The following is a 14,556-nucleotide window of genomic DNA, read 5'->3' as shown; positions in this document are numbered from 1 at the left end:
CAATTGCCCTCGCATGTACGCCTGTAACATCTTAGGGGCCTCTGTCAGAACCCTTATCATACTGTATTTGGATTGTCTGTTTTCTTGTCTGTCTTGCCTTCTGTCTTGTCTTGCCTTTTCTCTTATCTTGCCTGTCCTTCATAAGGATAGGAACTACATCTTTTATCTTTGACTCTCTTAGCAAATAGTAGAAGCTCTAGATTATAGATCCACATTTCTGCTTTATTCACTTGATAAATCAATCACAAACATTTTAACATATTTCTACATGCTTTTTATTTTTGATGCACAATTTATTAAAACTATTCCATTTAACAAAGTTAAACCTTTGTTTCTAATCTTTTATTAATACAATGTTAATAAATGTCTTTGTATCAAATTCTTATTTTTTTTAGTTTTAATATTTTTTTATTGAAGTATAGTTGATTTACAATGTTGTGTTAATTTCTGCTGTACAGCAAAGTGATTCAGTTATACATATATACACATTTTTAATATTCTTTTCCATTGTGGTTTATCCCAGGATATTGAATACAGTTCTTTGTGCTATACAGTAGGACCTTGTTGTTTACCCATTCTATAGATAAAAGCTTACATCTGCATTCTTTATTTTCTACAAACCACTATGCATTATGCTTCAAATTCTTATTTTAGATAACTTCTTAAAAGTACTTTTAAACTCCTATAGTGGTATACTTTAGTTAAAGAACAAGGACATTTTTAATGATTCCTATAATATAGCCAACAGCTCTCTAAAATAGTTATATAACAACTATACTATAGCCTAGCAAGCATCAGCTACTTAATATTTTTGGAAGATTTAATATTTTAATAAAATGTTTTAAAATGTTTGGTAATGGGACTTCCCTGGTGGTCCAGTGGTTAAGACTCTGCGCTCCCAATGCCAGGGGCCCAGGTTTGATCCTTGGTCAGGGAACTAGATCCCTCATGCTGCAACTAAAGATCCCGCACACAGCAACGAAGATCCCGAGTGCGGCAACGAAGATCCTGCGTGCCGCAACTAAGACCTGGTGCAGCCAAATAAATAAATATTTTAAAAAATAATAAAATGTTTGGTAGTTTTGATAATTAGTGAACATGAATATTTTCTGATAATTGTTAATTACATTTCTTATAAAAATCCTATTTTATCTATTTGACTCTTAAGGTTTTTCTTACTGATTTATGTTATCCTTAGTATGGTACAGATATTAATCCTTTCTCATGTAAATACTGTAGGAGTGTTCTGTTTTTCACAAATGTATGTATTGCTTTCACTATGTAATATGAAAAAAACACTTTTTATTTGTAGACATAGTCCAGAATCCTTATGATATCTAAAGCATGTCTGGATAGCTGTGCTCCAGACGCAGTAGCTTTGTCATGCATAGGCATTTCCCTAACAAAGTTTAAAGTGCCGTAACCTAAAGTTTACCTTACATCATTTACCTAATAGTCATTTGTCTTTAACTCCAGCCTATAGTGGCCTCTTGTTAAATAATATTTCTTACGTTATTAGCCAAAATGTAATTTTGTTACTCAAAAAGTTTAACACGCAGCCTGTGTATGAATAAATATATAAGTAATGTGTATTGTTGGCTTTCCAAGGTCTAAAGTAGCTGTCAATTTGTTTGTCAATAGACCAAACCAGAAACATAGAACTAAGAGAAATGGGTAAAGAGTGTTCGAATCAGAGATTAAAATTATCTCTGATTGCAAAGATTAAAATAAAATTTGACAATTGGGTTTTAATATTAAGTAAATAGAACCTATCTACCAAGAGATTCTACTGTTTCCTTAATATACATTTCTGTTCACATTTGGTGGTTGTCAGAGAGATTACTAAATGTCCCATTTGATATCTTTGTTTTGTTGTTTCCCGGTTCTGATGTTGTGTGTTGGTACCAGCCTTGCCACAAACTACTATTGTCAGTCAGACAATTAGATAGAAGTGAGGGAGCTAGCTAGAGTTTGTTTCTCTCACTGGAAATTCACTATTTTTGTGGAGGAGATAGGTTACCATAGTGGGGAGATAGTTTATAGCAGAGATTCTTAACCAGGTGGTGAACATCAGAATTACAGAAGTTTTGTTTACTTTAAACTAATGCCAGGACCTCACTCACAGAAATTCAGTAGGTTTGAGGTGGGCCTGGGATATTTGTATCAAATTGGCTAGCACCCTAATTTTTCTGGAAGGAGAAGAAAAAGAGGGTGGTTCATTGCAGGGAAGGGAGGAGGTGATAGTGTTGAGGGCATTTTTTTTTTCCTTTTTTAAACCTACCTAAGGTATTTGAGGTATAATTTACATAATCTAATTTGCCCATTTTAAGTTTGTAATTCAGTGATTTTTAGTAAATTTACTGAGTTGTCCAACCATCACCATAATCCAGTTGTAGAACATTTTCATCACCCCAGTAAGATCCCTTGTGCCAATTTGCAGTTAATCCTCATTCCTACCCAAGTCCCAGGCAACAGCTAATCCACTTTCTGTCCCTATAGATTTGCCTTTTTGGGCATTTAATTTAAGTGGAATCATACAATATGTGGTCTTTTGTGTCTGGCTTCTTTCACTTAGCATAATGTTTTCAAGGTTCATCCATGTTATAGCATGAATCAGTACTTCATTTCTTTTTATTGCCAAGTAACAATCTGTTGTATGGCTATACTATATTTTGTTTATCCATTCACCAGTTGATGGACATTTGGGTTATCGAATAATGCTGTTGTGAATATTTGTGTGCAGGTCTTTGCAGGGGGGGCATGTTTTTCTTGGTTAGAGACCTAGGAATGGAACTGCTGAATTATTTGGTAAATTGAAGTTTAACTTTTTGACAAATTGTTAGACCATTTTCCAAAGTGGAAATTTTACATTCTTACTAGCAGTCTAAGAGTCTTTGTGTTTCTCTACATCCTTGCCATCATTTGTTATTGTCTGTTTTATCAATTATAGCCATTCTACTGGGTATGAAATGGTACCTCATTGTGGTTTTAATTTGCATTTCCCTCATGACTAATGATGTCGAGCATATTTTCATGGGCTTATTGGCCATTCATATGTTTTCTTTGGAAAACTATATGCAAATCTTTTGCCCATATTTTTTTTGACTATTTGTCTTATAAGAGATTTTTATATTCTGAATACAAGTCCTTTATCAGATAGGTGATATGCACGTATTTTCTCCCTAATGGTGTATTTTAAATTTAAAGTACAAAAAGTTTTGAATTTTGAGTAAGTTCAATATATCAAATTTTTCTTCAATGGATTGAGAACCAGATTTTAATTTCTACTGATACATGAAAACATGATGGTATGCTCATTCATTAAGCCATTTACTCTTTTTTCCAGCCTCCAGGGTCCTATAGACCACCCCCTCCTATGGGTAAACCACCAGGTTCAATTGTAAGACCCTCTGCTCCACCAGCAAGATCATCTGTTCCTGTGACCAGGCCGCCTATCCCAATACCGCCACCGCCACCCCCTCCTCCTCCGCCGCCACCTCCTCCTCCAGTGTTAAAGCCACAGACTTCAGCTATGGAACAGGAACGCTGGGATGAAGATTCTTTCTATGGCCTCTGGGATACAAATGATGAACAAGGACTGAATTCGGAATTTAAACCTGAAACTGCAACGATTCCATCTGCTCCAGTGTTACCACCCCCACCTGTTCACCCTTCCATCCCTCCTCCTGGCCCGGTGCCTATGGGTATGCCACCAATGTCCAAACCACCACCAGTGCAGCAGACTGTTGATTATGGCCATGGCCGAGGTGAGTGAAAGTGGCAAATTTGTATTTGGGATTCTAAAGGAATTGTTAGCTTCAGCTTTGGCTTCCTTAAGCTTCACTCTTACAGTGTTTTTATCCCTGATTTTGTTTACCAGACATATCCACTAATAAAGTTGAGCAGATACCCTATGGAGAAAGAATAACTCTACGTCCAGATCCACTACCTGAAAGATCAACTTTTGAAACAGGTAGAAGTCCCAGAGAGATCAGTATTTTTAAACCTTTTAGGACCCAATTATCATATGATTTCCCTTTTGGTAAGATTATCTGGGCCTCCCTTTTTTTTTCAGTGTTCAGAAATAAAGTTTTTGTGTTTTTTTGTTTTAATTTATTGATTTATTTATTTTTGGCTGCATTGGGTCTTCGTCGCTGCGTGCGGGCTTTCTCTAGTTGTGGCAAGCAGGGGCTACTCTTCGTTGTGGTGCGCGGGCTTCCTATTGCATTGGCTTCTCTTGTTGTGGAGCACGGGCTCTAGTCGCACAGGCTTCAGTAGCTGTGGCACGTGGGCTCAGTAGTTGTGGCTCGTGGGCTCTAGAGCACAGGCTCAGTAGTTGTGGTGCACAGGCTTAGTTGCTCTGCGGCATGTGAGATCTTTCCGGACCAGGGCTCGAACCCGTGTCCCCTGCATTGGTGGGCGGATTCTTAACCACTGTGCCACCAGGGAAGTCCCAGAAATAAAGTTTTAATGGAACACAGACACACTCCCATTAGCTATTGTTTACAACTGCTTTTATGCTAACAAACCAGAGCTGGGGTAGTTGCGACAAAGACTGTATGTCCTATAAAACATTGACTGTCTGTCCCTTTACAGAAGAAGTTTGTTAATCCCTGTTCTAGACACTGGGAATTCAACATGAGAAAAATAAAAGTTTCTGTGCTTATGAAATTACATGGGAAAAACAAACGAATAAATGAACAAGATCGTTTCAGACCTTTGAATGTATTATAAAGACAATGAAACATTTGATGTGATGGATAGTGAAGGTGGTTAATTTAGACAGAGTGGTCAGAGGAGGCCCCTGTGACAGTGAAGCTGAGAGCTGAATGACAAGGAGGCAACCATGAAGCATCTGCAAACAGATGGTCCCAGTCAGAGGGAACAGCAGGTGGTAGGTCTCAGGAACAGGAAAGTGTGGTTGCATCACAAAGAGATGGGGAAAGTAGTAGGAGGTGAGATCAGAGAGGGAACTAGGGTTAGGCAGGGGCCAGCTCACAGAGGGCCTCTTCGAATGTGGGCCTCCCTTTAATATAGCTAAAAGATTTATAAGTTGAATTTAGGGCAACAGTTTATACTAGTTCTAAATTTAGATGTGTACATTTCTGCTTTTATTTCAGAAAAAAAGGGATATAGTTCTTAATTTTATATTGTTTTTATAGAGCATGTAGGCCAACGAGATCGTTATGATAGAGACAGAGATCGTGAGCCTTATTTTGATCGTCAAAGTAATGTCATGGCAGATCATCGAGATTTCAAAAGGGATCGGGAGACACATAGAGATCGAGACCGGGATCGTGGTGTTATTGACTATGACCGGGATCGATTTGACAGAGAACGCCGACCTCGAGATGACAGGTATGCTATGAGAAATATCTTTGCCAGGTTTGCAAATTACCGTATACTTAAGTTCAGCAAAAGTCAGTGTAGTTAAAGGAAATTTAGTAAATGATGTATTTTTCTCATGCATGTGTGTGTATAATTTGGAGAGGGAAGAGTACCAATTTTCAGGAAACTAGGTGGTTGAGTTTTGTGAGCTTGAATTCCAGCAAGTTAAATGGGAGATGGAGATAGCCAGAAAGGAAAGGAAAGAGTATTGTTCACAAAGTTGTAATCATTGCTTAATTAATTGGCAAACAATTTATTTTTGCAATTTGTGAGCTCTGTGGATGTGTGTATGCAAGGCAGATCTAAATGGGAAAGCAAAATGAAAATATAAGTATTGACTATGTATAGTAAGTACCCATAGAAAAAATTGGGCAGATAATGGTGTTGCATTATAAGAGACCTCCGTATATTTTTTGTTTACCAAAGCACTTACTGTTAAACCTTCTAGGACTCAGTCATATCGAGACAAAAAAGACCATTCCTCATCCAGAAGAGGGGGATTTGATAGGCCATCCTATGATCGGAAGTCTGACCGACCAGCCTATGAAGGACCGTCCATGTTTGGAGGTAGATTAGTGCCTTATTAACTATAAAGATGCTGAGAACTGAAAACAACATGAGATGCTTTCCATTGTAGTTATGGATTTAAACTTTCAGAGTAAAATGCACTCGCAGATTTCTCAGAGGTGACAACATTATCACCAAAAATAGCCATGTAATTGATGAAATAAAATGTAAATTTCTCTTTTTACATTATTAAAGAAATTTTGGAAGCTAGAAACAAAATCGCTTATAATCCCACCACCTACCATACCACAACTATTGTAATTTTGTATATTTCCTGTCATTCTCTCTTCACACACATATTAATGAAGTTGTAATCAAAGTATAAATACAGTTTCTTTGTTGTGCTCGTTCCCATTGATATTGTGTACTATATACATTTTTCCATACGTAAACCTATTATATTAACAGCTCTATGATAGTCCATCAAGTGGATGAGATATATGACTCTTATTTTTGGACGTTTAGGTTGCTTTTAGTTTTTCACTGTTATAAATTACACTTAAACTAGAAATTCACACCTACTTATACAAACAAGCTTTCCTAAGCTGGTGACTCGTTCTCAAAATTGTAAAGCAGAAGTTACATACAGACGGACTATAAGTCATACTCAGGACTATTCAGGAGTACATGTTATTCTTCTATATTCTGTTGCTTAACTTTTTTCCTAAGTTTAATACAAACAAGGATGAATTCAGTATTTTTCAGAACATTCTTTTTGCCTGAAATCATACCTAAATCTTTTCATTTTCTTTATTTCAATAGATTTACATTATCTTAAACTATCTCTAATTAAGGATAAAAGTAAGCCCCCAAATCACCATAAGTTATATTACCTTAGGAGGAGTGGAGAGAGTTAAAATTTTAAATAATTACTGTATAAATAGTAATTTGTTCAACTGCTGGAATCCTAGGAGAACGAAGAACTTACCCAGAGGAGCGAATGCCCCTGCCAGCTCCTTCACTAAGCCACCAGCCACCTCCAGCTCCACGGGTTGAGAAGAAACCTGAATCTAAGAATGTGGATGATATTTTGAAACCACCTGGCAGAGAGAGCAGACCTGAGAGAGTAAGTCCTATGTAAATGACTAGTTTTCTTGCAAATTAGAAGCTGATAAGAAATCTTTTTAGTATCCTGAACAGAATTTCTGTACTTTTCTGTGACGTAGTATTTTTTTTTAATTTTTAAGAAAATTTTAATTTATTTTATTAAAGTATAGTTGATTTGCAATGTTGTGTTAATTTCTACTGTATAGCAAAGTGATTCAGCTACATAGATATATACATTCTTTTTCATTTTGGTTTAATCACAAGATATTGAATATATATAGTTCCCTGTGCTATACAGTAGGACCTTGTTGTTTATCCATTCTGTATATAATAATTTGCATGTGCTAATCCCAAACTCCCAGTCCATCCCCCTCACCCTCCCCCTTGGCAACCACAAATCTGTTCTCTGTGTCTGTGAGTCTGTTTCTGTGTCGTAGTTAAGTTCATTTGTGCCATACTTTAGATTCCACATATAAGTGATATCATGGTATTTGTCTTTCTCTTTCTGACTATTTCACTTAGTGTGATAATCTCTAGGTCCATCCATGTTGCTGCAAATGGCATTATTTCATTCTTTTTATGGCTGAGTAGTATTCCATTGTGTATATGTACCACATCTTCTTTATCCATTCATCTGTTGATGGACATTTAGGTTGTTTCCACGTGCGACGTAGTATTAATATCAGATTCAAGGCATCTTACCATCTCCAAATCATCATAAAATCTCATAAACTGCCTACCCTATAGAATCTAAGAAATTAGAGCTTAATTGCTTGGCAGAAAAAAATGTTGAAAGTTTTAGAAAATAATTCATAAGAACTCAATTAATTGCAATTTGAAGAAGGGAAAAGAGGATTTGGTTTTATGGTATGTGGAACTAAAAGAGGGAGAATTAGGAGACTTGATTAGTTTAGACATATTTTCCTCCATATGTATACATTCTTTTTTTTTTTTAAACATGTAGCTTATTATTCTTTTTTAAAAATATTTATTTATTTATTATTTATGGCTGTGTTGGGTCTTCGTTTATGTGGAAGGACTTTCTCTAGTTGTGGCAAGCGGGGGCCACTCCTCATCACGGTGCGCGGGCCTCTCACTATCGCGGCCTCTCTTGCTGTGGAGCACAGGCTCCAGACGTGCAGGCTCAGTAGTTGTGGCTCACGGGCCCAGCCGCTCTGTGGTATGTGGAATTTTCCCAGACCAGGGCTCGAACCCGTGTCCCCTGCATCAGCAGTCAGATTCTCAACCACTGCGCCACCAGGGAAGCCCCCTACATTCTTAAATTTATCTTTTATTGCAAAATAATTAGATTCCATTTAAATAAAATGGTACGGGAGATTTCCATCAGAAGTTTGACTCTGTATATGTATGTATGTCACTGTCTTAAAGTCTATTTCATATATTATTAGTATAGTTACTCCAGCTTTCCTGTGGCTGTTGATATATCTTTTTCCATCCTTTTAATTTCAATCTGTTTGTGTCTTTCAATGACACAAATAAAGTATGTTTCCTATAGACAGCATATAGTTGGATCATGTTTTTTTATGCAGTCTGATAATTTTTGCCTTTTAATTGGATTGTTTAAATCCATTCACGTGTAATGTTATTGATATAGATGGCTTAAGTTCCCTGGTGGTCTAGTGGTTAGGATTCTGCGCTTTGACTGCCGTAGCCTGAGTTCAATCCCTGGTCGGGGAACTGAGATCCCGGAAGCCACACGGTGCTGCCAAAAAAAAAAAAAAGGAAGGTATAGATGGCTTAATTCCATTCTTGGATTGTTCAGTTGTATTGAAATACAATTGATTTTTTCGTATTGATCGTATATCCTTCAACATTGCTGAACTCATTTATTGGTTCTAATAGATTTTTAGTGGATTCCTTAGGATTTTTCCTATATATAAGATCATGTAATCTGCAGATGGAGATGGTTTTACTTCTTACTTTACAATGTGTATGCCTTTTTTCTTTTTCTTGCCTCATTGCTCTGGCTAGACCTCCAGTACAGTGTTGAATAGATGTGGTGAGAGTGGACATACTTGTTTTATTCCTGATCTTAGAAAGAAAACTTTCAGTCTTTCACCATAAGTACTATGTTAGTTGTGGGTTTTCATTAGATGTCCTTTATCAAGTTCAGGAGGTTCCCTTCCATTCCTAGTTTGTTGAATGTTTTTATCATGAAAGGATGTTGGATTTTGTTAAATGCTTTTTCTGCACTGAGATTTTTTTGTTTTTTATTGTATTGATATAATGTATTACATTAACTGATTTTCAGATATTAATTTGAATCTCTGGGATAAACCCTACTTGGTCATGTTGTGTACTTCTTTTTATATGTTGCTAGATTCAATATGGTAGTATTTTGTTGAGAATTTTTGTATCCATAATCCTAAGAGATATCTGTAATTTTCTTGCGATGTCTTTGTCTGGTTTTGGTATCAGATTATATGCTTGGTTTGAAATGCTGGCCTCATAAAATAAGTTGGGAATTGTTCCTTCCTCTTCTATTTTTTGGAAGAGTTTGTGAAGAGTTGGTATTCTTCTTTAAAGGTTTGTTAGGATTCGGTGAAGAAGCCATCTGGGCCTGGGCTTTTCTTTTTTGGCAGTTTTTGGACTACTAATTAAATCTCTTCACTTGTCATAGGTCTACTCAGGTTATCTATTTCTTCTTGAGTCAGTTTCAGTAGGCTGTGTCTTTCTAGGAATTTGTCCATTTCTTTTAAGTTATCTACTTTGTTGGTATACAGTTGTTCATAGTATAACCCTTTTAAAATTTCTGTAAGGTTGGCAGTCATGTCCCCTCTTTTTTTCTGATTCTAGTAATTTGAATTTTCTCTCTTTTTTCTTAGTCTAGCTAAAGGTTTGTCAATTTTGTTGCTCTTTTCAAAGAGCTAGCTTTTGGTTCCATTGATTTTTCTTTGTTTTTCAGTTCTCTATTTTATTAACTTCTGGTCTAATATTACTATTTCCTTCCTTCTGCTTGCTTTCGGTTTAGTTTGTTCTTCCACTGTCTTATGTTGTGTCTTCATTTTTGTTTATCTCAGAGTATTTTCTGATTTTTCTTTTGACTTCTTCTTTGACCCATTGGTTATTTAGGAGTATGGTGTTTACTTTCTACATACTTGTGCATTTCCCAGATTTTTAATTTTACTCCATTGTGGTCAGAGACATGCTTTGTATTATTCCTGTGCTCTCAAATGTATTAAGGTTTGTTTCATGGCCTATCATATGGTCTGTCCTGGAGAATGATAGGTCATTGTTAACTCTAAGATCTCACTGTGAAAAAAAATCTTCTCTGGGTGATTATTTTTTTCGTTGTGTTTCAGATTGTTGTTATAATGAGAGGATTGCCTGGCAGTGGAAAGACACATGTTGCGAAACTTATTCGAGTGAGTATGGGAAAGTGAAAGAATCAGTTGCTCTTGTTAGCCACTTGCCTTCTTAGCAAGTAACATGATATTGATACAGATATTTCCCATTTGATCCATTCTAGTTGGCCCATCTGGTAGATGCTATTTCATAAATTTTGATCTGCTTAGGCTACTTTGCCCCTGCTTGATTTGAAACTACAAGAAGATTGCGTGGTATTTAGCCATAAGAAAAACTGTGCACGTTTATTAATTTATTCCATAAATTCTCTTTAACTTTCTTGAATATATGATTCTTAGGATAAGGAGGTAGAATTTGGAGGACCTGCACCCAGAGTTCTAAGCCTGGATGATTACTTCATCGCTGAAGTGGAAAAAGAAGAAAAAGATCCAGATTCTGGAAAGAAAGTGAAAAAAAAGGTATGGTATATTCCTCTCAGATTACATCCTGATTCATAAATAGCATTGAAAGGAAAACATGTTCAGAGAGAAATGTGGCTTTTTTGAACACGAACTTTAGTACTCAGGTGTGAAGGAAAGACTAGAAAGTTGTCTCTATCCAAATGCTAATGAGGGAAGAGATTTAAGATGATTCTTTGCTTTTGCTAACTCCATATCTCTTTTGGGGGATCTCAGGTAATGGAATATGAATATGAAGCTGAGATGGAGGAAACCTACCGCACCAGCATGTTCAAAACTTTCAAAAAGACTCTGGATGATGGCTTTTTCCCTTTCATCATCCTGGATGCCATCAATGACAGAGTTAGACATTTTGACCAGTTTTGGAGTGCAGCAAAAACCAAGGGATTTGAGGTATAGATTTAAAAGAACTTTAGAGTACTTTGTGTTATCATGTAAGTGCTGCATTTGTTTGCCTAATCATTATTCATTCTTTCTTAGGTGTATTTGGCTGAAATGAGTGCAGATAACCAGACTTGTAGCAAGAGGAATATTCATGGAAGAAAGCTTAAAGAAATAAATAAGGTGATTTTTCTGAAGCACAGAGGGTGTAATATTCTAAACTTCGTTTTGCCTGTTTCATCACTGTTGTCTGGAAATTCTTGTTTATCCCCTTTACTTTGAAAATATATTTTCTACCTGCTTTAGTAAATGTTTCTTAACCTTTGTATCTAAGGGTACGAGGTGTCCTAGCTCTTCCTGGAACTAGCCTGTTAGACTTCACAGTATTAGTTAAATTTGTCTTGGATATTCTCTTGGTCTTTCTTTGAGTAGTTTCCAGAGATAACTTGACCTCCTGAATGTCTCAATTAGATGGCCGATCACTGGGAAACTGCACCTCGTCATATGATGCGTCTGGACATTCGTTCTTTGCTGCAGGATGCTGCTATTGAAGAGGTGAGCATTCTTTGGCTCGAAAGCAGTGCAAAAGCGACCCTTTTTCCCATCTTTGTTTACTTTGAAAAAAATTTAAATTACAGAAAATTGCACGTGTAGTATTGTGTTGGCCAGAAAGTTCGTTTGGGTTTTTCCATAATGGAAAAAACGAACAAACTTTTTGGCCAACCCAATATAAGAACACCTGCATGACTTTCGTTGGGATTCACCAATTGTTAATATTTTGTCTCATTTTTCTCTATTTAGATTTCCTCTATTTCTTCTTCCTCCTCTTCTTACTACTACTACTACTGCTACTGCTACTACTACTACTATTATTCCTCTTACTGTGGAACCATTTGAGAGTTAAAATGCAGACCTCATAAACCCTTTAGCCCTAAATATTTCAGTAGATATCTCCCAAGAACAAGGGCATTCTCTTACAAAACTAGAAGGCTCAATTACCAAATTTAAGAAATTTAACATTGATAAGATACTAAGTTAGGTAATATAAATTTCCTGAATTCTTTCATATACAGTCCATATTCATATTTCACCAGTTGTTCCCATACTGTGCTTTATAAGAATTTCTTAAAATCCAGGATCCAGTCCTGTAATACAAAAAATGGTTTTTCAGCTATGTCATTGTCATGAAAGACAAAAAATTTTTGAAGAGTATCGGCCACTTAGCTGTTTTGTAGAATGCCCCTCAATTTGGGTTTGTCATGATTAGCTTTAGGTTAAACATTAGCAGGAATGCTACATAAGTGGCATTGTGTTCTCAGTGCATCATATCAGGGGTCCTATGATGTCGTCTTATTTCATTATTGGTGATTTAAGTGTTGATCACTTGGTTCAGGTGATATCCATCAAATTTTTCTGCATTTTTCTCTTCCTAATAAGTAATCTGTAGGGAGATACTTTGAAACTGTTAATATCCTGTTCCCCGACAGATTTTCACAGATTGCAAATTCTTGTCTAAATCAATTACTAGTTTGAAATAAATAAATCTTTATTATGGAAAAGGAGAGATTTTTCTCTTTTAATCAGTTATATACTTCTGTTTTATTTGACCTCTTCCTGTGAATGAGAGTTATCTGTACTCAGTGTTGTCACTGTATTTTTATGTGTTTTTACCTCCCATGCTACTCCTCAACCCATTTCCTCTGGCTTCTGCCCCAGCCATTCTCTAGAGACTCTCTCACCAAAGATTTCCATGGCAATAGACAATTCTCACTTCTTTTGCTTAATTTTGCAGTCACATATGACATGGTTGACCATGTCCACCTTCTTGAAACCATTTTTCTCTTGGCTTCTGTGAGTCTACCTTCTCCTGGTTTTCCTCTTGCATCTCTGGCCATCCCTTTTCAGTCTCCTTTGCTGGCTTCTCTTGCTACCCAGTCCTTAAATGCTGGAGTTCTTTAGGGCTCTATCCTAGGCTCTATTTTCAATCTGCACATTCTGTATAGATAATCAGGCTTTTTGGTACCTTGGATTGCCACTTACATGCCCTTAATATTAAATTGTAAAGGCTGGAATGCATTTTATCAATATCTTAACAGTAATTATATCTGTGTGGAGGGGTTATGGGTGATTTTTATAATTCTACCATTATTTTCCGAATTCTCTACCAAAAAGTATGTATTATCTTAGTACACCTCAAACTCAACCTATTCAATATGTAATTCATCCAAACCTGTTCCTCTTCTCACATTCTCTATTTTAGTAATTAGATCCATCAATCCACTTGGTTGCTGAAACCCTGACTCTCTACTCTCCATTATCTTTGACTCTTTACTTTCCCCTTGTACCAGTGTTTAATTCTATCCCTCCACCATATAGTCAGCCTACAAGTTTTGTCAGTTTTACCTTATAAATAATTCTCTAATTTATCTACTCTCTATTTGCATTGCTACTATTCTGGGCCAAGCTATTATCATCTGACTTTTCACTATACCCTTTCTTACATTTTGAAATTTGAATCATACCTGTTCTACTTGATTGAAAAAATACTTGCTAAAGGTTTTAAAAAGAAATCCTAGTAATCCATTGTCATTCAAAACAGATAACCATCGATTTAGATCATTATACTCAACTTCATAGAGAATTACAAAGATGGATATCCCAGGAAAATGAAAAGCAGGAAAATCATCCTGTCTGTCAGTTCTGTTTCAAAGTTTAGGGTGTTAGAAATTACTTAGCATGTAACAGCAAGTCTGTGTGTCTTGCTCTGGGCAACTGTGCTCATTTCATATCTCAGTGAAGGACTCAACATTTTCCTAAATGTTAACTCAGTCTTTTTGTGTGTGATTATTGTGGTATTGTAGGTGGAGATGGAAGATTTTGATGCAAATATTGAAGAACAGAAGGATGAAAAGAAAGATGCAGAGGAAGAGGAAAGCGAACTGGTAGGAGACAGAACAACCACTTTGAACAAAGTGTCTCTTTATTAAAATTCTTAAGGGTTTAAATTCAGCTCTGTGATCAGATGACTATTGTTGATATGCACCTTAATGGTAAAAGTTTCCATAATCATCTTCAAGGAGACTTTTGGATACTTTTTATTTTTCCCCTGACCAAAGGAAAAGAACCCTCTACTGTGTTGTTACAAGAAAATTTTTAGAATGCTAAGAAACTTACCCTTGTACTCACTCATCTATTTGTGGGTGGCTCTAGGGGAATACACTTTTTAAGAAAATCGATTACATTTGAAAGGGTATTCTTACATTCCAGCAAATATGTGGTACAGCCTACCCAATGTATGCATAATTGTCTCTTCTTTGCTATAAGAGCTCAAAATTGATTTTCTATAAACTGAGGCAGAAGAACTTATTGAATGAGGAGGCAGAGGGTT

At 36.2% G+C, this 14,556-nt stretch overlaps 1 protein-coding gene and 1 long non-coding RNA gene across 5 annotated transcripts in view; one reads left to right on the top strand and one right to left on the bottom strand.

Annotated features, from left to right (window-relative positions):
- LOC309655997 overlaps positions 1-14,556 on the bottom strand; it is a 106,002-nt gene that overhangs the window by 16,433 nt on the left and 75,013 nt on the right. The window lies entirely within an intron of this gene.
- YLPM1 (YLP motif containing 1) overlaps positions 1-14,556 on the top strand; it is a 67,213-nt gene that overhangs the window by 38,660 nt on the left and 13,997 nt on the right. For 3 of the 4 annotated variants that reach the window (XR_014261023.1, XM_082451500.1, XM_082451502.1), the window contains exons 7-17: positions 3,347-3,767; positions 3,881-3,973; positions 5,163-5,358; positions 5,837-5,955; positions 6,867-7,021; positions 10,326-10,388; positions 10,668-10,787; positions 11,004-11,180; positions 11,268-11,351; positions 11,640-11,723; positions 14,030-14,110. Coding sequence is in view for 3 of the 4 variants with exons in the window: in XM_082451500.1 (XP_082307626.1) it covers positions 3,347-3,767; positions 3,881-3,973; positions 5,163-5,358; positions 5,837-5,955; positions 6,867-7,021; positions 10,326-10,388; positions 10,668-10,787; positions 11,004-11,180; positions 11,268-11,351; positions 11,640-11,723; positions 14,030-14,110 (1,593 nt within the window). In the remaining variant the exon portion in view is untranslated. The remainder of the gene's footprint in view (positions 1-3,346; positions 3,768-3,880; positions 3,974-5,162; positions 5,359-5,836; positions 5,956-6,866; positions 7,022-10,325; positions 10,389-10,667; positions 10,788-11,003; positions 11,181-11,267; positions 11,352-11,639; positions 11,724-14,029; positions 14,111-14,556) is intronic. The other variant, XM_082451501.1, reaches the window with a different exon arrangement.

This window comes from Balaenoptera physalus (assembly GCF_965194825.1).
Source record: "Balaenoptera physalus genome assembly, chromosome: 2".
NCBI classification, from domain to species: domain Eukaryota; kingdom Metazoa; phylum Chordata; class Mammalia; order Artiodactyla; family Balaenopteridae; genus Balaenoptera; species Balaenoptera physalus.
The sequence above is the reverse complement of the archived record's forward strand: the minus strand, read 5'-3'. Positions and strand labels throughout refer to the sequence as shown.